The sequence below is a fragment of the Pseudophryne corroboree genome, chromosome 11 (genome assembly GCF_028390025.1).
Source record: "Pseudophryne corroboree isolate aPseCor3 chromosome 11, aPseCor3.hap2, whole genome shotgun sequence".
Taxonomy (NCBI): Eukaryota; Metazoa; Chordata; class Amphibia; order Anura; family Myobatrachidae; genus Pseudophryne; species Pseudophryne corroboree.
Window position 1 is genome coordinate 114,721,000 of NC_086454.1, and position 23,464 is coordinate 114,744,463.

Sequence of the window (23,464 nt, forward strand, 5' to 3'; positions counted from 1 at the left end):
CTTTTGCTTCTGGAGCTTTTCCCCATTATGGTGGCGCTGGAGGTATGGGGCGATCGGCTGGCTCATCGCAGCATCTTGTTTAGATGTGATAATCTGGGTGTGGTGCATGCGATTAACAAACAGAGGGCGAAGTCGCTGGTCGTTCTGCGGGTGCTGGGGCAGTTGCTGTTGACGTGCCTACGTCGGAACGTGTGGTTCCGCGCGGAGCACGTGCCGGGGCTAGAGAACGGAATTGCTGATGCATTATCACGAGGGCAGTGGGAAAGATTTTGTTTGTTGGCACCCAAGGCCGACGAGCATGGTTTTCATTGTCCCGGTTATGTTTGGCAGGTGATCGGGCCGGACTGGAGGGTCTAGCGTTGCGGTCAGTCGCGCCAACTACGCTTACGGCTCACAGGCAAGCCTGGAGCGAGTGGGAGGAGTTTGTTCAAGGACGGAATTCACAAGGTAAGAGCGGGCATCGGATGATGCTTTCTTTTATTTGGCAGCTGTATGTTTCGGGTAGGTCCAGAGCGGTGGTTGCCCGGTACTTGGCTGGGATTTCGTTTTTCAGCAAAATAAAGGGCGTCCCCGACGTGACGAAAAGTGGGATTCTGCTGAAGGCGATGAAAGGATGGGCGCGAGTCGCGCCGACGCCGCCTGACAAGAGGCGGCCCATTGACGCGGCCTTGTTGTCGGCTGTCATCAGGGCGGTGGGAGGTGTCGCATCGTCCATGTTTGAGTCGCTGCTGTTCAGTTTGGCGTTCTCAATGGCTTACCACGGGGCCTTTAGGGTTTCGGAATTGGTAGCGCCTTCTAAGCGAGCAGATTCGCGCATGCTTGTCGGGGACGTGGTGGTGGGTGAGAGGTCCTTGCTTTGCAGATTGCGTCGCTCTAAGACGGACCAGGTGGGGAGAGGTCGTTGGGTCACCTTGGTTCCGGCTCTTGATGGGAGCATTTGCCCAGTGAGGTTGGCAGTGCAATATGAGGCAGTACGGCCTGACGGTCGGGGGTCATGGCTGCTGCATTATGACGGGCTGCCGGTGACGAAGTATCAATTTCGTTGGATGCTGGGTCGCTGTCTTGCGAGCTTGGGCCTTCCACCCGCTGCGTTCGGGACGCATTCCTTCCGCATAGGGGCTGCGACGTCGGCTGCGGCGGCGGGATTTTCCATGGCCGAGGTCCAGGCGGTGGGGCGATGGAAGTCGTCAAGTTACAGACGGTATATTCGCCCCGTTGCATGAGATGTTGGCTCGCGCGTAGTTTGTTTGTTTAATTACAGTTGTTCAGTCATGTTGTACAGTTCAGTACGTTATGGTGTTGTGCGTGTGTTTGTCTTCCCCTTTTTATCCTACTCAGGGATTAGCTACTCGCCGTTGCGGGCATGAGCCGGCAGCGGGGGTCTGGAGTTATTTTGCGATTTTTTTGCCTGACTTGACGGACTGAATTCTAATCCACAATTCGGCTAATCTGTTCTAATCAGAGTCCCTCAGCAGGTCTTTACGCTTTCACCTCCAGCTGAGTTCTTACATGTTTTAACCCCTTTTTTACCCCCCCCCACAACCCCCCCCCCCTTTTTATTTTCCTTAATTTGTTTTTCATTTACCCATTCGTGTGTTCATGTTATGCTTCAAATTGGCTCGAAGCTCGTGCAGATCGGCTAGGCCGAGATTTCTGCAATATTCGGAAACAAAATTTTTCTTTTTGGCAGATCCTTCAGGTTAATGCACTTACTGAATTATGGTTTAGATATTTAGTAACCAATTCTACCCCCTTTTCCTCCTCTTCAGGTTGGTTTGCTGATGACTTGACCGTTTGGGTGGTGGGCCACTCGTATGTTTTTTGGGCCGCAAAGTTTTTAGCCTCGGCTGGGGCTCAGCGGTTTCCTAGGGCTCAGGGAGTTAGATGGCTTGGTTGGCGAGGAATGATGTGGAAAGATCTGAGGAGTAGACTAGTCAGTCAGGCCAGCAAGCATGGAGTTCCTAAAGTATTGGTTGTCCATCTAGGTGGCAATGACCTGGGGAAGAGGACATCTTTGGAGTTGCGATGGGCCATGATACAGGATCTGGCAAGTGTGGCCGCGGCATGGACCAATTGCATATTGGTGTTCTCATTGATGGTGCCAAGGTTGAGTTGGCGAGGTGTGACGGACGGTCGCGTAATTGATGAGGCCAGAAAGAAGGTGAATGGGGCGGTGGCGAAGTGGGTGCTGTCCCACGGAGGCAAGGTAGTTCGCCACCCTAGGATTCAGTTCCGAGACAGTCACCTTTTTCGGCCTGATGGTGTGCACCTATCCAATGAGGGGATGATGTTTTTCCTGGAGGATCTGTTCCTAGTGTTGCAGGAGTTAGGGTGAGGTTATGGTGGCGGTGCGAAGACTCTGGGGAGGAGTCTTTCGCTGTTGGCGGAAAAGAACGGCAGTTTGTAGTTGTATGGTAAGCTGTAGTGATTTACAGTTTGATTTGGTTTAGGTGCACTCACCTCCATCGACTTATTGGCCGCTCGACCACCCGACCGGGAGGCAGCGGAATGGGCACCCCTCCGGGTGGGAAGTCATTGTGGGGGTGGAGCTAGCACCTATTACCGTTTTGATAGTTTGTATTTAAATTAAGATGGTTTTGATTTTAGCATTTTAAGGTTAGCGTCAGTCTAATAGAGCCGTTCTTTTTTCTGCCACCATATGCCGGCTGTTTCGGCATCTTAACAAAAGTTTTTCATTTACAGGTTTGCTATGGTTAGGGTCAAATAAATAGCTAGCAATTTTTCTGCCAAATTCAAGTCTCCGTGTCTTTATTTCTTGGTATGAGAGGTAACGAAGGCTTACTTAGAACGAAGGGGTCCACCAAATGTCACTAGGATGTTTAGGAGAGAGAATTGACAGCATAGGAAAGGAATGAGTTAAACATCTTGTGAGGGGTGGACCTAGCTGGTAGGAAAGTACAGCCCTTGGAAAGAAGGGAGGGTTAGTATATATAGGGAAGGATAGGCCATTTGGTCTCTCTCTGGTTGGTGAAATTGCCTTCCCGCCCTCCCACCCTGTTTGGTAGAGGTTCTGGCACGGAGTGCATTGGCATTGGATTGTTGGCTGGTTTTATCGTTGGCTATTTATTGGCGGAAAAGAACGGCAGTTTGTAGTTGTATGGTAAGCTGTAGTGATTTACAGTTTGATTTGGTTTAGGTGCACTCACCTCCATCGACTTATTGGCCGCTCGACCACCCGACCGGGAGGCAGCGGAATGGGCACCCCTCTGGGTGGGAAGTCATTGTGGGGGTGGAGCTAGCACCTATTACCATTTTGATAGTTTGTATTTAAATTAAGATGGTTTTGATTTTAGCATTTTAAGGTTAGCGTCAGTCTAATAGAGCCGTTCTTTTTTCTGCCACCATATGCCGGCTGTTTCGGCATCTTAACAAAAGTTTTTCATTTACAGGTTTGCTATGGTTAGGGTCAAATAAATAGCTAGCAATTTTTCTGCCAAATTCAAGTCTCCGTGTCTTTATTTCTTGGTATGAGAGGTAACGAAGGCTTACTTAGAACGAAGGGGTCCACCAAATGTCACTAGGATGTTTAGTGTCTCTTCTCATCCTACATATAATCGCCTGAAACGTGTATGCTCCACAGCAGCAAATATATGCAAATATATGCCACAGCTAGTCGCAGCCTACGACTGTTACCATTGCTTTCAATGGGAGTGGATACATATGCACGTGCCCACGAATCGCTGGCAGACTATTCATGACAAACAAGACACGTTTCCCGCATCTCATTTGCACAATAAGGGGGGTGACATCTGTACATCTTGTGCCACAACAATGGGGTACATTTTCTAACATTCGTGTTTTTGCCGTTGTCAGCCGAGATCAATCTCGCCGGACGTTTTAGAGTGCAACTTTTTTTTTTTTAAACACGGTACTAAACTACTGTGTTTTTAGTACCATGTAACATTTACTAAACTACTGTGTTTTTTCAATTTTTACTCACATAATGCCATTCGTATTGCCAGCAATGTTTTACGGGAGAAATTAGTAAAACACTGCCGGACATAACACAATGAAGCCCGGCCAGATCAGTGTGATCCGTGCAGGGCTTCATTGTGTACAGTACTGAAATAGGTAAAATAAAATAAAAAAATTGCGTGGGGTCCCCACTCCTAAGCATAACCAGCCCTGGGCTCTTTGAGCCAGTCCTGGTTGTTAAAATACCAGGGGGAAAATGTGTAGGGATCCCCAGTATTTATACAACCAGCGCCGGACTCTTGGTCCGGTCCTGGTTCCAAAAATATGGAGGACAAAACACGTAGGGGTCTGCGGCTAACCGCAAGGTTAATGGAGGTCACCCACAAGAGTGACCTCAATTAACCTTGCAGTTAGCCGCAGACCACAACTTTACCCCCATTGGCTATAATGGAGGATCGCGATCCTCCATTATAGCTTGTGCAATCCGCCTCATTGACAGGCCAGGAGTGCACAGCCAATCAGTAGAGCGCTATAACGTGGCACTCCATGATTGGCGGCCGGGTCCTCTTATGACAGCAGTCACAGGGGGTCCCGGCATTCGGGGAAAGGGGATCCATGTGTAAACATGGATCCCCTTTAGTCACGTGGCTCGGGTTGTTCGGTTTGTTATTTTATTAACCCCAGGGATGCCTGCTTGGACAGAAGAGGACCGATCTACACAGGATAATAGGTGAGAATATTGGGTTTTTTATTACAGGTACTCCAACGGATTCTACATGGACAAGGGGACCAAGGTGCTGCGTGGGACACTAGGTAAGTATGTTTGAGTGTGTAAGTGTGCATGTTTGTGTAAATAAACTTTTACTATCACAGTGCGTGTGTTGTGTTTTTTGGGGTATTTATATTGTTGTGGACCTATAGGTACCAGTGGGCCCCTTTTAATTCCCTGCATGCTGGTACTTGTGGTTCTCCAAGTACCAGCATGTGGGGAGGCTTGATGGGACTTGTAGTTCCACTGCAAAAGACAATATTCTGTTTTCACACATTTTTGGCTATCAGCCCTGCACCCACCGCCCAGGGGTGCTGGGGACCACCTCCGGCTTCACCCCTGGCCATTGGGTGCCTGGAGGGGTAGACTCCTTGATTTAAGGGGTCCCCACTCCCCAGGGTACCCTGACCAGGGGTGACTAGTTGAGGGGGTAATGCCACGGCTGCAGGGACCAATATAAATGTGTCCCTCAGGTGTGGCATTATGTCCCTTGCTAGTGGAGCCCAGTGCTGGTTAAAAAAAGACGGGGGACCCCTACTTCTTTTGTCCCCCATATTTTTGGAACCAGGACTGGACCAAGAGCCTGGTGCTGGTTGTATAAATACTCGGGATGCCTGTGCAATTTTTCCCCAGTATTTTAACAACCAGGACCGGCTCAAAGAGCCTGGGGCTGGTTATGCTTAGGAGGGGGAACCACACGCAATTTAAAAAAAAAACTTTGACTCTTTCATATACTTTTACACAAAGAAGTATGCACGCATCTCACTGATCCATGCATGGTTCTGCAAACATGCCAACCACAAGCAGTTCTGTTTGAAAGTTCTATTTCTGTACAAATTCCATGTTTTTCCGCAGTGTTTGGCTATTGTCGGCAGTGATTGAGAATACAAATTCTTAGTAAATTCCCATGTTGTTTGAGGTGTATGTGAAAATCCAACCGTGTTTGGCCGATGGTGTATTGATTCGTATTTGTGTGGAAGGCAGTGTATCTCAATACGAATAGCCCCAACACTGCAGAGATTTGTGTTCAGTAAATTACCGAAATGACACTTAGTAAAAAAGACCAACTCGAATGGATTCGGGACCTAAGTATATTTCCGCCAATGTTTCTACTGCTGTGAATATGGAGTATATTTAAGTTTAGACTATAATCTTGCCTGCAATCCACTAGGCCACCTGCTCTGCTTTTCTAAGCATACAGTGCACAGGAATATCGGATGATAAGAGGATCAGGTAGGACAGTATTACCAGGCGGACACCTTCAATGCTATATAGAAGAAACAGGTTTGATTTGTGATTTATAGGGTATTGGAAAAATGTACTTATTATGTTTATTGGTTACCTTGCTATCATCTGGAGTTATGAATAAATGAAACCAGGCATTCCCAACCTCGGTCCTCATTGCACACTAACAGTCCAGGTTTGTATGATATCCAGGCTTGAGCATAGGTGACTTATACCCAATATACTTCAGACTAGCAGAAATTTCCTAGGTTATTGCACATTGATTTTGCCTAGATGAAAGGGTCCTAAAGGAATATCCCGGGTCGCGGGGTTAAAGCCGGAATATGTGCAGTGCAATGGGTAATCCGGGTCAAGGCAACTCGGCATCTGATCATCTCCAAGCGCCGTCTCCTCCTCCTCCTGTAGCATCAGTGGTGACATCATCAACTCGGCATTATGCCGGGTCGGGCCGCGCGTCTGAAAGGGGTCTCAAGCCAGGTCGCATCTGGGAAGCACCCATGTACAAATTACCAGGTGCGACCTGGCTGTGTCAGTCTGAAAGGGGTATTAATTAGGGGTGGACTTCAGTATGCCGAATGTCGGGATCCTGGCGCACAGTATACCGGCGCCGGAATCCCGACACCCGGCATACCGACAGATATTCTCCCTCGTGGGGGTCCACGACCCCCCTGGAGGGAGAATAGATAGCGTAGCGCGCATAGCGCGCCACCGTGCCCGCAGCATCGCGAGCGCAGCGAGCCCGCAAGGGGCTCCATTGCGCTCGCCATGCTGTCGGTATGTCGGCGGTCGGGCTCCCGGCGCTGGTATGCTGGTCGCCAGGAGCCCGGCCACCGGCATACCATACTACACCCTTAATTAGTGCCTCAGTTATTTTGATATAACCATCTATGCTGAAACCTGGATATCACTAAAACCTGCACTGTTAGTGTGCCTTGAGGGCCGAGGCTGGGAATGCCTGAACTAAACTACAGTAAGTGAACATTTCATTTAAGAAAGAAACTAAAATTGACTCTTATTTTTAAAATCCACAGCACCTGTAGAAAAGGAAAATTAAACTGCTTGATTCCAAGTCAGAAAAGTAAGAAATGTTTTTTGTTTTTTTACCTCTAAGCTGTCTTTACTTTATTACCATTGTAATAAATGTAATAATAGTCCAAATAAAGCACAAATTTAGTGGCAAATGTCAGTGCTTTACCATTTTAAGTGCTGAAGAAAACAGAGCGGAAAAACAGCACAGGAGTAATGTACAATAAGGAATAGCTAAAGAAGAAAAAGTAAGAGTACACTAAATCGTACAGGTATAATAATATTCACTACCAACAAAGTAGGGGATGTCCCAGGAGGCTCAGCATGTCCACGCCTTCTCCCAGTAATGCATCTGTGAAGAGCCAGCTAGGACAGGGTATGGGGCACAGCATGCTGTGGAGGCAGACTTTTTAAAGGAGTTGCCACGGGGATTTGGAGGTAGTGCCCTTGCTGGAAACCCCTAATATTTTCTATTATGCATTAATTGAAATAATATTTAAGCAATAAGGGGTGCTATCACTTACAGCGAACATAGCAATAACCATTAGTTGAGACCAGAAAAAGATTGTCATTTATTGATGCACATATAGAAAATAAATATAGTTTTTATTTTTCTAACGTCCTAGGGGATACTGGGATGGTCTTAGTACCATGGGGTATAGATGGGGTCCATTGGAGCCATGGCACTTTCAAAATGTCTTCAGTATGCTAGCTCCTCCCCTCTATGCCTCTCCTGCAGACTCAATTTAGAAAAATGTGCCCAAGGAGCCGGGTGCATTCTCTGAAGCTCCAGAGAATTTTCTTAAAATTTTATTTTAGTTTATTATTTTCAGGCAGGACTGGTTGGTACCGGTCTGCCTGCGTCATGGGACTTAGGAGGGGGGACCAGTACCAACCTCTTGAAGGGTTAATAGTCCGGAACCCCGCTGACAGGACACAGGGGGTCATTCCGAGTTGATCGCTCGCTGACGATTTTCGCAGCGCAGCCATCAGGTAAAAAAATGGCAAAACTGCGTATGCACCGCAATGCGCACGCACGTCGTATGGGTACAAACAGCATCGTTGCTGTGCAATGCTTCAAGCGACGATGCCATTCGCACAGTCGATCGCAAGGATATTGACAGGAGGAGGGTGTTTATGGGTGTCAACTGACCATTTTCTGGGAGTGGTAGGACAAACGCAGGCGTGACCAAGCGTTTGCAGGGCGGGTATCTGACGTCAATTCCGAACCTCCATCGCTAGGATCATCGCACAGGATAAGTAACTTCAGGGCTGGTCTAGTTTTGCATAAAATGTTTTTGTACCGCTGGCTGCACATGCGATCGCACACTTACGAAGTGAAAAAAAACTCCCCCGTAGGCGGCGACTATGCGTTTGCACGGTTGCAAAGAGTAACTAGCGAGCGATCAACTCGAAATGAGGGCCACAGGATCTTGAGGTGTTGTTTCGCTCACCCCCAGGGTGTGCAAGCACTCCAACAGCATGCCGCCACCCCTAACAGAGCTGAAGACACTAGAGTGGTGAGTACTAAACCGGGGTCCCGGTTAGCTGGTCCCCGGTTCGAATAGCGGCATAAGGGGACGCGGGCACTTGGCACTGTGGGGGCAGTGCTGCCCACTGCAAACTCCCACACTAGCGCTGACATGAAAAAGGGGTTTTAACCCTGTTTTTCTACTACTAGAGATATTTGCCAGTATGTTAAGGATCAGGGCACACCGCGCGCCATTAAGGCAGCGGGGCTTCCCGGTGAGCGGGACCAGCAGCTCAGAGGTGTCATTTCTTGCTGCATCAGACTCCAGGCTGCATGCAGGGAAGCGCTGCTCCTCCAAGCACCCTCCACTGCAGCTACAATTGGTACCAAGGGGGTTTGTAGAAGGGGGGGAGCAATTTATTTGTAAAACAGATATTGAACGTTATATAAAGTTATAAGGCTGTAGCTACTGCCCGGCAAAGCACTGCTTAGCTTAGTGGCAGAGTTTGCTGGCTTCTCCTCTCTGTCTCAATCCTAGCTGTCTGGGTCACTGTGTTATATTTAACCTATTCCTGTGTTTATGCCCTGCTGTTCTGTATGTCTGGGAAAAAGGTTACATGTCAGTACTGTAACACAAAGTTTTCCCCCTACCCCAGTGGGTCTCTCTTGTGTACTCAGTGCAGTATCCCTTCTCAGGGTAACAGTTCTCTGGAGCCAGCATGGCTGGACTCCATTAAGGGGATGATTACTGATATAACTACTGAACTAGCTACTGCCAAGCAAGAAAGGCAGGTGTGTAAAAAATCTATTGATGATTTTCTTGTTCACACTGCAGACCTCAGACCTGCTTCCCAACCCCCTCTGCCAGTTTCACAGAAACGCACACTGCCCCATGTGCTCCAGTTTAACTCTGATAATGACATGCCAGATTTGGAGGAGGTAGAAGTTGAGGGGGATAAAGCAGAGACTGCTCTGTCTCATGGAGTGGAAGCTCTGATTTATTCTATTAAAGAGGTCCTAAATATCCCTGAAAAGGAAAGAGAACCTCATGTGGAATTGTTTTTCAATATAAAACCTAAGTCTCATGCTACATTTCCTGTTTCTATGGAATTAAACACGCTTTTTAAAGAAACACGCCTTTTGAGCGTATCCCCTTTTCCAGAGCACGCGCACATAGTTACAGTCTTCAGTCTTTTCATACCCCCACATCTAAATTTCCACTTCGACCACTGTATATAATATACATATATATATATATACATATATATGTATATTTAAATATATATATATATATATATATATATATATATATATATGATATAGAAAAGCGGCACTCACCAGTTTTTATAATGAAAGTTAAAACGTTTATTACATGTAATAAAGGACGTTTTAACTTTCATTATAAAGACTGCTGAGTGCCGCTTATCTATATCTTCTACAAATAGCTCTCCCAGAGCTTAAGAAGGCACCACAGCAAGGATTACCATTATTCCAAAGGGAGTGCAGGGCATTTGGACATTATATATATATATATATATATATATATATCTGGCTCCAGGGCTGGCACTCGACTGTATCTACAACCCACAGCCGGTGCCCTCACAATATAGTATGATACCATTCTCCTTGGTGCGCCACTCCAGGCTTGACAAATCACACAACTCCTTTATTTGGTCATTAACATTTCAGTATTCAAACTGTCTTCAGAATAACATGTATACAAACACTACATACCTTTTATAGAACACCTCCACGTGCATCAGGCTTGCCAGAGCAGGACAGCACACCCGTCCTGGGCGTCTTAAGATGACATCATTCCATAGCCAAAGCTCCGGAGCGTCTGTGAACCGTCACCATAGCAATGATAAACACCCATTACCACAAATACAAAAAATCCCTAGGGGCTTCCGCATGCGAAATTGTCCGACAATTGGTAGGCACTATCCATTGTTCTGTAAGTGTTGGATTGCAATCATGAACAAATGATGTTTGAATTTAATCCTATTAGTGATCGAACAATCAATGAAGGAACTGGATAAAATCAAATGCAAAATCAGTAATTTTGAGAAGATCCACATGCCTACCTTGACAAGTGATCAAGATATAGAATGGCTTGACAAATTAAATACACAAATAAATCAATATAAAAGAGATCTGATCCGTTTTAAAAAAGAGAAACAGTCTAAAGTGGATCTTGATTATGAAAAGCACACAGTGTACAAGTGGATATCAGGCGGCTCACAACAAGAATCTAAACACCGATTCTTTAGACAGAATAAAAAACCTTTATCAAGACTTGACACTGAATCCTCAGCAGACACTGGTAGTTCCAACACTGAAACAGAGCAATCCACAGTGGCAAGTGGCCCTTTAGGAGTGTCCACACAGGCCACAAAACCTGGACAAAGAGATAATATACGTGACGCAGCGGGCAGAACGAGAGGAAGAGGAAGAGTAGGCAGACCACCTCGAACCGGTCACAATTAATCTGTAATATTTCTTCATATGAATATCTAACAGTGAAATTAGCCTTTTGAGCAAAGGCTTATCAAAAATAATTGACGACTTTCAGTGGAATATAGAAAAAGCACACTTTACAGCGTAAATTGAAATTGAAGGAATATTTTGAAGGCAAACCATTAAATCCAAACTTTGTGGAAAAAATACCACCACAATTAAAGCAAGTTGCACCTCGCTCTTTAATTCAAGCTTAAAAACCTTTATGCGTATTCTGGACATAGAGGTACAAGATGCAGTAAAATCCCAGAATACCCATCATACGAATTTGACACCGCTTGAACGACAAGCTTTGAATCAGTTAGCAATTAATGATCAATTTATTATCATACCCGCAGACAAAGGAGGAGCCATAGTGCTCCAGGATTTATGTGACTATAAGCGCGAAATACAAAGACAACTTTCGAATCCAGGAGTATATAAACCATTACATCATGATCCTACACCAACATGCAGGAGAGAACTGAAGAATATTTTACAAAGAGCAGTGGATATTAACTTTATTTCTGAGGAGACTATGGATGCTTTATTACCGGAATTTCCGCTAGTCCTCCTTTTTTATACCTTACCAAAGATCCACAAGAACGAGAAATGCCCTCCGGGACATCCGATAATCTCAGTACGCGGATCTCTTTTACAGCAAACAGACGTCTTTTTAGACTCTTTATTTCAGCCGCTTATCCAGAAAGAGCCTAGCTTTTTACTGGATACAACACTGTTTCTGATGAAATTGAGATAAATAGGGGAGATGCCCCCTGGTTGTTTCTTAGCAAGTATTGATGTAACCAGCCTATATACGTCAATCTCCCATGAATAAGGATTAATGATGGTAAAAAAAATCTTATTGAAAAGCAATGTTTTCTCGCCACCGGTATTTGAAGTAATTGTATCTCTCTTAGAGCTTACATTGGTACAAAATAATTTCTTATATGATGGTCAGTTTTATCTGCAGACGAGGGTGTGTGCAATGGGCAGTAGCGCCGCCCCCTCGTATGCAAATATTGTTATGTTTGCCATTGAACAGGAGTTATTTTTTTCGAGTGTTGAGGGGAGTAGGAACATCATACTATTCAGCCTTTTCGTCATCTGGAAGGGCAGCAAAGCTCTATTTAGAGAAATAATGGATGAATACAATCAGCGCGAAGGCCCTATAAAATGTACATATATAATTGATCCTAATGAAATAAATTTTTGGGATGTGAAGCTCTGCATCCATAATAGTTAAGCAACGCAGTCTACTCAGAACCCGCAGATAAGAATAATCTGTTACAAGCAAATAGCTGTCATCAAAAAACCATGGTCAGAAGTCTCCCTTACTCGCAAATGGTAAGGATATGGAGGATAAATAGCGACCCTTTAATTGCTGAACAACAGATAGATGCAATAAAAGAAAAGCTGAGAGATCGTGGTTATGCATTAAAATCCTTATTAGAATCCAAACAAAAAGTTCTTACTCTAGATAGAAAATGTACATTGAGAAAAAACATTGAAGACTAGGGATTAGGAAAAAAGAATGCCCTGGGTAAATAAGTACAACGCTTTGTCACCAGCAATTAATAATATTGCCAAAAAACATTGGCCATTGGTAAAAACAGATAAGATCTTGGGATTATCAGAAACTAGATTGATGCACTTTTATTCACGGGGGCCGCAATATCCATGATTTCTTGGTAAAAGCTGACATACCTAAAAAACAAAATGTTCAGAGAACATTATTTTCTCAAAGCAGTAAAGTGGGGTGTATACGTTGTTCATGTGTTACGTGCCAATTCCTGATTCTGGGAGATACGTTCCCACACCCCCAGACAGGGAGCAAGATTCAAATACGACACTTGTTAGATTGAAACACGAATTATGTAGTGTACCAGATTATATGCCCATGTGGGCTATCATACGTCGAAAACACGGAAAGAAAATTTAAAGAGAGGATGGCAGCCCATCACTCATCGATCTGCAATGCCTTGATTAGTGGGTATAGTGACCAACCGGTCGCAAGACATTTTGTGACTCCTAACCACCCGCTTTCCTCACTGAGGTACAGGATGATATATCACGTTCCCTCCTCCTTAAGAGGAGGTAACAGATCTCTCAAATTAATACAATGTGAGACACGTTGGTTCGCAAGATTGGGGGTAATATACCCTAAGGGTCTCAATGAAAACATAACATATGGTAGTTTTTTATAGGTCTGGTGTGGATTTTTGCAGGACATGGTGATAGTCATGAGAATAGGTATATAAGGCTGACAAAATATTTTTAAAGATAATTTACTTTTGCTGCTTACCATAGATTGGAGGAATACTGGAGAGTGGTGATCTCAGGCCTGGAGGAAGGGGAATTCCTGGTATTCCTGGATATCAAGGATGCATACCTTCACATCCCGATATGGCCACCTCATCAGGCTTACCTCAGGTTTGTACTGCAGGATACTCACTTCTAGTTTCGGGATTTGCCCTATGGCCTCTCCACTGCCACACAGGTGTTCACAAAGGTGATGGCAGAGATGATGCTACAACTCTGTATGATGAGTGTGAACATCGTTCCATACTTGGATGATCTTCTCATAAAAGTGGTATCCGAGGCTTGGTTGTTGGAAAGCATAGCCCTGACTACACGGCTACTGATAGATCACGGGTGGATTCTTAATCTACAGAAATCACACTTGGTACCATTACAGAGGCTTCAGTTCTTGGGGATGATCCTGGACACAGTGTCTCAGAAGGTGTTCCTTCCTATGAACAAGGCCTTGACTATTCAGTCAATGGTGCGCTTCATTCTGAAACCTCCAAAAATCTTGGTGCATCTTTGCATCCGCCTGCTGGGCAAGATGGTAGCCTCATACGAGGCAATTCAGTATGGAAGGTTCCATGCCCATCCATTCCAGCTGGATCTGCTGGACAAATGGTCGGGTCACTCCTGCTTATGCACCAGCGGATATCCCTTTCACCAAGAGCACGGATTTCCATGTTATGATGATTGCAGACCTCCCACCTAGTGGAGGGTCAACATTTTGGAATTAAGACCTAGATTCTATTGACGACAGATGCGAGCCGCCACGGTTGGCGGGCTGTAACCCAAGGGGTTTAGTTTCAAGGATGGTGGTCACCTCAGGAGGCTTCCGTTCCAATAAACATTCTGGAACTCAGAGTGATTTACAATGCCCTTCTACAAGCCGCTTTTCTCCTCCAACATCAGATCCAGCCGGAAAACGCAATTGCGGTGGCGTACATAAACAAACAAGAACAGGGCCGCAATGTGAAAGGTGTCCTAAAAACTCCTCTGGGAGGAACCATGTCAGCCATCTTCATTCTGGGAGTGGACAACTGGGAGGCAGACTTCCTCAGCAGACATGGTCTGCACCCGGGGCCTTCACCCGCAGTTCATCTATCTGTTCCCTCCAATTCCTCTCATTCCCAGGGTCCTAAAGAGACTAAAAAGGGAAGGTGTTCAGGCAATTCTGATTGCCCTGGATTGGCCTCGCCGGGCCTGGTATGCAGACCTCCTGGCCATGTCCCTCGAAGAGCCCTGGCTTCTGCTGCTTCAAAAGGATCTTCTTCTGCAAGGACCGTTCATCTATCCGGACTTACCACGGCTACGTTTGATGGCGTGGTGGTTGAAAGGGAGATATTAGCCCAAGAAGGGCTTCCCTCCAAAGTCATCTCTACTATGGTCCAGGCTTGGAAGGTGGTCACATCTAAGCATTACCACCCTATCTGAAAGAAGTATGTCTCCTGGTGTGAGGGTCGACAGTCCTCCACTGTAGATTTTCATCTGAGTAGGTTCTTGCTCTTTCTGCAGGCAGGTGTGGGCCTTTGTTTAGGCTCCATTAAGGTTCAAATCTCTGCCTTGTCTGTTTTCTTCCAAAAACAGTTGGTTGTTATACTGGAAGTCCAGACATTCCTAAAAGGTGTCCTTTATATTCAGCCACCCTTTGTATTTCCCACGGCACCATGGGATCTCAATTTGGTCCTGATCTTTCTGCAATCAGAGTGGTTTGAATCTTTGCACCAGGTGGACTTGAAATATGTGACTTGAAAGACTGTCATGTTATTGGCCTTGGCCTCAGTGAGGCTTGGCTCGGAAATTGGGGGCCTTATCCTGTAAGAGCCCTTACCTGGTGTTTCACGAGGATAGAGCGGAGCTCAGGACTAGCACGCAGTTTCTCAACAAACAAAAAGCGACCTTTCTTGCGCTCAAAACAATTGTCAGCCCCTCGTCCCTCAAAAGAAACCTTCACCGTGGTCCCACTTAATGAGAATACACCAAAAGAAAAATGTGGGGCGAATGAGGCGCCACTTATCACTTATAGAGACACATAAATAAATGCTTACACCAGTAAAATTCACGACAGGTGAATCATAAATGACCTTCCATGGAAATGGATACTAAAAAGATAGTAAAAGAACACAAAACATAGTGTATTCCAATTTGATTGATTGATAAAGCTTTTATTGCTTCTTGGTCTCACTCACATGATGTATGAATTTAATTTGCATGTAGAAATTAGTGCATCAGGATGATTCAGCTTCATAAACATATACCCAGCATCAGCTCCAATTAGCAGTGATATACGAGTTGCATTTGCATGTAGAAATCAGTGCATCAGGATAGATGTGCACCCAGCATAAACTCCAATTAGCACTTGAAAACAAGAATAGAAAAATAGTGCAATACCGTCTGTGTAAGGGAAATAAATTCTTTTAATAAAAACACTCACAAACACAGACTTGGTAACAGCATTAAACAAGTAAAAGTTGCATGGATATCGGGATAAAGGAGAAAGCCACCAGCAGCATGGGATTATAATCACCGCAAGTCCCGGTTTACTCAAGGCGTCCCCACTCTGTCAGATCCCTTCTCCAAGTCTCCAAACAGTCCAGCATAAAACAGTCCCCAGCTAAAGCGCTTTCGGATGTCATATCCTTCTTCAGAAGCGTAGGGGACAAGCACGCTATCCAGCTTTAAGTAGTGTCTCAATCTAAGGAGATCCGTTACAGCTGTGAGTAGGAACCCTCCCATATGACAAGTCCGTGACATAGGGAGTGACGTTTGCGTTCCATCGGGCGGAACTCGCGTCGCCGGAAATGACGTATGTGGAACCCTGCATGCGTTCCATTTCAACCCGTTTTAATTCACAGCTCAATCTCGGTATATGTCTCCGCACAAGACCATCAAGCACCCAAAACATAAAAGATAGACATATCAGGGGTAATTTATAACCTTAAATTAGCAATATAAATAAATTAGAACCTTAAAAACATTAATGTTTAAAAACAAAAGAAGAGATTTAAAAAGGAAATAGAATTATCATAAGAACCATTAGAGTTCGAAGTCGCTATTAAGCCCTGAGGGGACTAGGGTTTTTAATTTATATATCCACTTCATTTCTGTTTTCGCCAGTAGAGTATTAATTTCTTTATTTTGAGGGGTGGGATTAATGGTTTGGATACCCCAAAAGGACTTAAAGTGACAGGGTTTGCAGGCGTGTTTCAATTTGAAATGTTTTGAGACCGTATGTGTATCCAGTCCCTTCTTTACGTTGCGGATATGTTCGGATAGTCTTGTCTTTAAATTCCTACTTGTCTTACCGACATATATTAATCCGCAGTCACATTCCATCGCATAGATAACATTACTCGAATTACATGTAATGAAATTCTTAAGGGGATAAGTATTCCCACCAACTGTAAATTCTTTAATCTTACTTGCGCCTTTTGTGCATTTGCACATGGCGCAAAGACCACATCTATAGAACCCTGTACTTCTGATACTAGTTCTCTTGGGGACTTCAATAGAACTTCGCACTAGGTTATCCTTAATAGATCTAGACCTTCTATAGATAAACCTAGGCTTAGAGGGTAATATTGGGCCTAAAACGGGATCCTTAGTGAGCACCATCCAGTGTTTTTTCACGATGGACTCAATTTCCCTATACTGTGAATTGAAATCAGTGATGAAAGACCACTTGAAATCATTCTCTCTTGATACCTTCTGATTAGTTCCCTGTATTAGATCTTTCCTATCTACAGTATTAGCTCTCTCCTGAGCTTTGGCTAAGCTTTCTTTACTATAACCTTTCTCAAGGAATCGTTCACATAAATCGCCCATTTGGTTCTCACAGGTACTGGAATCAGTACAATTCCATTTAACCCTTAGTAATTGACTGTAGGGAATCCCATCCAACCAGTGATCATGATGTTGACTGGTCCTTTCAATAAACCCATTAGAGTCAGTAGGTTTCCGGTATAATTTCGTATTAATTGAACCATTTGCTATATAAATGCAAAGGTCCAAATACATTATTTCCTTCTGACTTATAGTGGTAGTTAACCTAATATTAAATGGGTTGTTGTTAAGTCCTTCAATGAACAGGTCTAGATCTTTCAGATCCCTGTTCCATACAAATAATATATTGTCTATGTAGCGACGTCATAGCACCAGGCCCGCCCCGAGCTGCTCTCCATGCCATATCGCCTTTTCCTCCCAATAGGCCATGAAGAGGTTAGCATAGCTCGGGGCGAACCTGGTGCCCATTGCAGTCCCCACACGTTGAAGGTAATAATTACCGTTAAACACAAAATAATTATTTCTTAGGATAAACCTAATACCCTCTAAAATAAAAATCTTTAAATCAGAAGAATAATCAGATAATTCCAAAAAATAGGACACAGCCTCGATACCTTTTTCTTCTTCTATAATTGTATAGAGGGTGGATACATCAGAACTCGCAAGAACATAGTTCTCTTCCCATCCCAAACCATCCAATATAGTTAGAAGTTGTCCTGTATCCTTTAAGTAAGATTTAGTGCTTTTAACCAACGGTTGTAGGTAATGATCTAACAGCATTGAGAGATTAGAAGTAACACTGTTCACCCCAGACACTATAGGTCTACCTGGGGGACAGACCAGATTTTTATCGATCTTAGGTAGGCAATAAATAGTAGGAATTGTAGGATGTTCGATGTTGATGAAATCGAACTCATCCTTTGTTATAACACCCTTTAATAGGCCTTCTGTTGTCCATTTACGCAATGATTCACTGATCTTTAAGGTGGGGTCTGCCTTAATTTTTGAACAAGTGATCCCATCACTGAGCTTGCGATCCAACTCAGCTATGTAATCTACCTTATCCATCAAGACTAGACCCCCACCCTTATCTGCGGGTTTTATAATAATACTGTCATCGCTCTTCAAAGATTTTAAAGCGGACCATTCCTTTTTGGTTAAATTGCACTTCCTACGTTTTTTTCTCAAGGTCTGTTCAACATCGTCCAGTACAAGTTTGCTAAAGCAGTCTATAAAGCTCCCTTTTGCAAACGTAGGGTAAAACGATGATTTGGGTTTAAATTGGGAACCGGATTGAGCTTCCGAGTTCCCCACCTCATCATTGTTTTTACCAGTAAAGAACCTCCTCAGTGTAAGTTTACGTATAAACTTCTGTAAGTCCACGTAAAAACCAAAAGGCTCTAACTGACTAGTAGGGGCAAATTTCAGCCCTCTGGTAAGTACTTTTCTTTCATCTATTGTAAGAACTTTCTTACTTAAATTAAATATTTTTACTGTATTAACCTTGGGAATTTCAACTTTCTTTTTAATGGGTTTTTTCTTCTTAACACCCTCTCAGGAAGGAAGTAAGATATAGAGGGGGGAAAAGGATTAATAATTCCAATAAAACATGGAGGCGAGATACACAGAATAATCCTAGAGAGAATTATAGGAGGACAAACTTCAGGAGGACGGATAGAAGGGAAGAAGGTTTCTATCAAAGGGATAGAGACGATCAGTACTATATGGAGGATGATATTCCACAAGATAGGTGGAATCAAAGGGGAGCTAGATCACAGAAAACACGTTTTTTAGACCGGGATCGATCACGAAGGAGGGTGTTCTAGTCAAAACCAAATCCTTAGGCCCCCCAAAAAACCATAAAAAAAGAAAGAACCCTAATAAGAGAAGAAAGAGGGGAAAGAGAGGGGGTGTTAAGAAGAAAAAACCCATTAAAAAGAAAGTTGAAATTCCCAAGGTTAATACAGTAAAAATATTTAATTTAAGTAAGAAAGTTCTTACTATAGATGAAAGAAAAGTACTTACCAGAGGGCTGAAGTTTGCCCCTACTAGTCAGTTAGAGCCTTTTGGTTTTTACGTGGACTTACAGAAGTTTATACGTAAACTTACACTGAGGAGGTTCTTTACTGGTAAAAACAATGATGAGGTGGGGAACTCGGAAGCTCAATCCGGTTCCCAATTTAAACCCAAATCATTGTTTTACCCTACGTTTGCAAAAGGGAGCTTTATAGACTGCTTTAGCAAACTTGTACTGGACGATGTTGAACAGACCTTGAGAAAAAAACGTAGGAAGTGCAATTTAACCAAAAAGGAATGGTCCGCTTTAAAATCTTTGAAGAGCGATGACAGTATTATTATAAAACCCGCAGATAAGGGTGGGGGTCTAGTCTTGATGGATAAGGTAGATTGCATAGCTGAGTTGGATCGCCAGCTCAGTGATGGGATCACTTATTCAAAAATTAAGGCAGACCCCACCTTAAAGATCAGTGAATCATTGCGTAAATGGACAACAGAAGGCCTATTAAAGGGTGTTATAACAAAGGATGAGTTCGATTTCATCAACATCGAACATCCTACAATTCCTACTATTTATTGCCTACCTAAGATCCATAAAAATCCGGTCTGTCCCCCAGGTAGACCTATAGTGTCTGGGGTGAACAGTGTTACTTCTAATCTCTCAATGCTGTTAGATCATTACCTACAACCGTTAGTTAAATGCACTAAATCTTACTTAAAGGATACAGGACAACTTCTAACTATATTGGATGGTTTGGGATGGGAAGAGAACTATGTTCTTGCGAGTTCTGATGTATCCACCCTCTATACAATTATAGAAGAAGAAAAAGGTATCGAGGCTGTGTCCTATTTTTTGGAAATTATCTGATTATTCTTCTGATTTAAAGATTTTTATTTTAGAGGGTATTAGGTTTATCCTAAGAAATAATTATTTTGTGTTTAACGGTAATTATTACCTTCAATGTGTGGGGACTGCAATGGGCACCAGGTTCGCCCCGAGCTATGCTAACCTCTTCATGGCCTATTGGGAGGAAAAGGCGATATGGCATGGAGAGCAACTCGGGGCGGGCCTGGTGCTATGGCGTCGCTATATAGACGATATATTATTTGTATGGAACGGGGATCTGAAAGATCTAGACCTGTTCATTGAAGGACTTAACAACAACCCATTTAATATTAGGTTAACTACCACTATAAGTCAGAAGGAAATAATGTATTTGGACCTTTGCATTTATATAGCAAATGGTTCAATTAATACGAAATTATACCGGAAACCTACTGACTCTAATGGGTTTATTGAAAGGACCAGTCAACATCATGATCACTGGTTGGATGGGATTCCCTACAGTCAATTACTAAGGGTTAAACGGAATTGTACTGATTCCAGTACCTGTGAGAGCCAAATGGGCGATTTATGTGAACGATTCCTTGAGAAAGGTTATAGTAAAGAAAGCTTAGCCAAAGCTCAGGAGAGAGCTAATACTGTAGATAGGAAAGATCTAATACAGGGAACTAATCAGAAGGTATCAAGAGAGAATGATTTCAAGTGGTCTTTCATCACTGATTTCAATTCACAGTATAGGGAAATTGAGTCCATCATGAAAAAACACTGGATGGTGCTCACTAAGGATCCCGTTTTAGGCCCAATATTACCCTCTAAGCCTAGGTTTATCAATAGAAGGTCTAGATCTATTAAGGATAACCTAGTGCGTAGTTCTATTGAAGTCCCCAAGAGAACTAGTATCAGAAGTACAGGGTTCTATAGATGTGGTCTTTGCGCCATGTGCAAATGCACAAAAGGCGCAAGTAAGATTAAAGAATTTACAGTTGGTGGGAATACTTATCCCATTAAGAATTTCATTACATGTAATTCGAGTAATGTTATCTTTGCGATGGAATGTGACTGCGGAATAATATATGTCGGTAAGACAAGTAGGAATTTAAAGACAAGACTATCCGAACATATCCGCAACGTAAAGAAGGGACTGGATACACACACGGTCTCAAAACATTTCAAATTGAAACACGCCTGCAAACCCTGTCACTTTAAGTCCTTTTGGGGTATCCAAACCATTAATCCCACCCCTCGAAATAAAGAAATTAATACTCTACTGGCGAAAACAGAAATGAAGTGGATATATAAATTAAAAACCCTAGTCCCCTCAGGGCTTAATAGCGACTTCAAACTCAAATGGTTCTTATGATAATTCTATTTCCTTTTTAAATCTCTTCTTTTGTTTTTAAACATTAATGTTTTTAAGGTTCTAATTTATTTATATTGCTAATTTAAGGTTATAAGTTACCCCTGATATGTCTATCTTTTATGTTTTGGGTGCTTGATGGTCTTGTGCGGAGACATATACCGAGATTGAGCTGTGAATTAAAACGGGTTGAAATGGAACGCATGCCGAGTTCCGCATACGTCATTTCCGGCGACGCGAGTTCCGCCCGATGGAACGCAAACGTCACTCCCTATGTCACGGACTTGTCATATGGGAGGGTTCCTACTCACAGCTGTAACGGATCTCCTTAGATTGAGACACTACTTAAAGCTGGATAGCGTGCTTGTCCCCTACGCTTCTGAAGAAGGATGTGACATCCGAAAGCGCTTAAGCTGGGGACTGTTTTATGCTGGACTGTTTGGAGACTTGGAGAAGGGATCTGACAGAGTGGGGACGCCTTGAGTAAACCGGGACTTGCGGTGATTATAATCCCATGCTGCTGGTGGCTTTCTCCTTTATCCCGATATCCATGCAACTTTTACTTGTTTAATGCTGTTACCAAGTCTGTGTTTGTGAGTGTTTTTATTAAAAGAATTTATTTCCCTTACACAGACGGTATTGCACTATTTTTCTATTCTTGTTTTCAAGTGCTAATTGGAGTTTATGCTGGGTGCACATCTATCCTGATGCACTGATTTCTACATGCAAATTAAACTTGTATATCACTGCTAATTGGAGCTGATGCTGGGTATATGTTTATGAAGCTGAATCATCCTGATGCACTAATTTCTACATGCAAATTAAATTCATACATCATGTGAGTGAGACCAAGAAGCAATAAAAGCTTTATCAATCAATCAAATTGGAATACACTATGTTTTGTGTTCTTTTACTATCTTTTTAGTATCCATTTCCATGGAAGGTCATTTATGATTCACCTGTCGTGAATTTTACTGGTGTAAGCATTTATTTATGTGTCTCTATAAGTGATAAGTGGCGCCTCATTCGCCCCACATTTTTCTTTTGGTGTAGCACGCAGTTTCTGCCTAAAGTGGGTGTCGACATTTCACATCAATCAGCCGATTGTAGTTCCTGTGTTGTCTGAGACATCCACTTCTTCAAAGTTCTTGGACGTGGTTCGAGCTTTGAGGATTTATATCAAGAGAACAGCTCATCACTGGAAATCTGATTCCCTTTTTGTTTTCTATGACGCTACGAAGATCGGATGTCCTGCTTCAAAGCAGTCAATTGCTCGTTGGATCCGGATGACTGTACCACAGGCTTACTCTTCAGCGGCCTTGCCGCTGCCGAGTTCTATTTATGCCCACTCCACAAAGTCGATGGGTTCTTCCTGGGCGGCTGCCCGTGGTGTCTTGGCCTTGCAGTTGTGTCGAGCAGCTACTTGGTCTGGTTCAAACACATTTTGTTAAGTTTTACAAGTTCGATACCTTGGCTACTGAGGACCTTCAATTTGGTCGTTCGGTGTTGCAGGGATCTCTGCACTCTCCCACCTTGTCTGGGAGCTTTGGGACATCCCCCTGGTACTAAGGCCATCAAAGTATCCCCTAGGACGTTACAGAAAATAGGAATTTAATACCTACCAGTAATTCCTTTTCTCCTAGTCCGTAGAAGATACTGGGCGCCCTCCTCTGTGCTTCATAATAAAGTGGTACATACTAGAGTGAAACAGATTTTATATATATATATATATATATATATATATATATATATATGTATATTTTGTCAGTTCTTAATGCCGTACGGTGCAGATTTTCTTTTAATCCACATTTCTGTACTTCACTCACGCTTTCTATTTATTTTATATTACACTGGCTGTTCTTATTTTTTCACAATTTTAATGTGAATTATAAAAGCTATATTTTATATATGTGCATCAACAAATTATAACCTTTTAATAGTCCTTTCTTGGAGTTATTACAATAAGGAATATTAAGCCACACTATACGCTATATTATAGTCATATTTTTTAGAATTATTTTATGCTTGAATTAATTAGGAAGGTGCTCCAAGAGGAAGATATAAACTGAAAATATTTTTCAAGAAAGAGAAAATAAAGTTTTCTCATAATAGTTTACACACTTATAACAGTGGGATATATAAAACATAACTTTCTAGTAAGGTTAAAACTGTCAATATTAAACCCAAAGTGACATGAAAAATGAAGGTGAAAAATAA

At 43.2% G+C, this 23,464-nt stretch overlaps 1 protein-coding gene across 1 annotated transcript in view; it reads left to right on the forward strand.

Moving 5' to 3' along the window:
* LOC134968664 (mucin-5AC-like) overlaps nt 1-23,464 on the forward strand; it is a 509,092-nt gene that overhangs the window by 127,867 nt on the left and 357,761 nt on the right. The window contains exons 7-13 of the mRNA XM_063944186.1: nt 4,694-4,749; nt 8,986-9,678; nt 10,456-10,805; nt 13,254-13,376; nt 13,444-13,873; nt 19,037-19,876; nt 19,947-20,795. Coding sequence (XP_063800256.1) covers nt 4,694-4,749; nt 8,986-9,678; nt 10,456-10,805; nt 13,254-13,376; nt 13,444-13,873; nt 19,037-19,876; nt 19,947-20,795 — 3,341 coding nt within the window. The remainder of the gene's footprint in view (nt 1-4,693; nt 4,750-8,985; nt 9,679-10,455; nt 10,806-13,253; nt 13,377-13,443; nt 13,874-19,036; nt 19,877-19,946; nt 20,796-23,464) is intronic.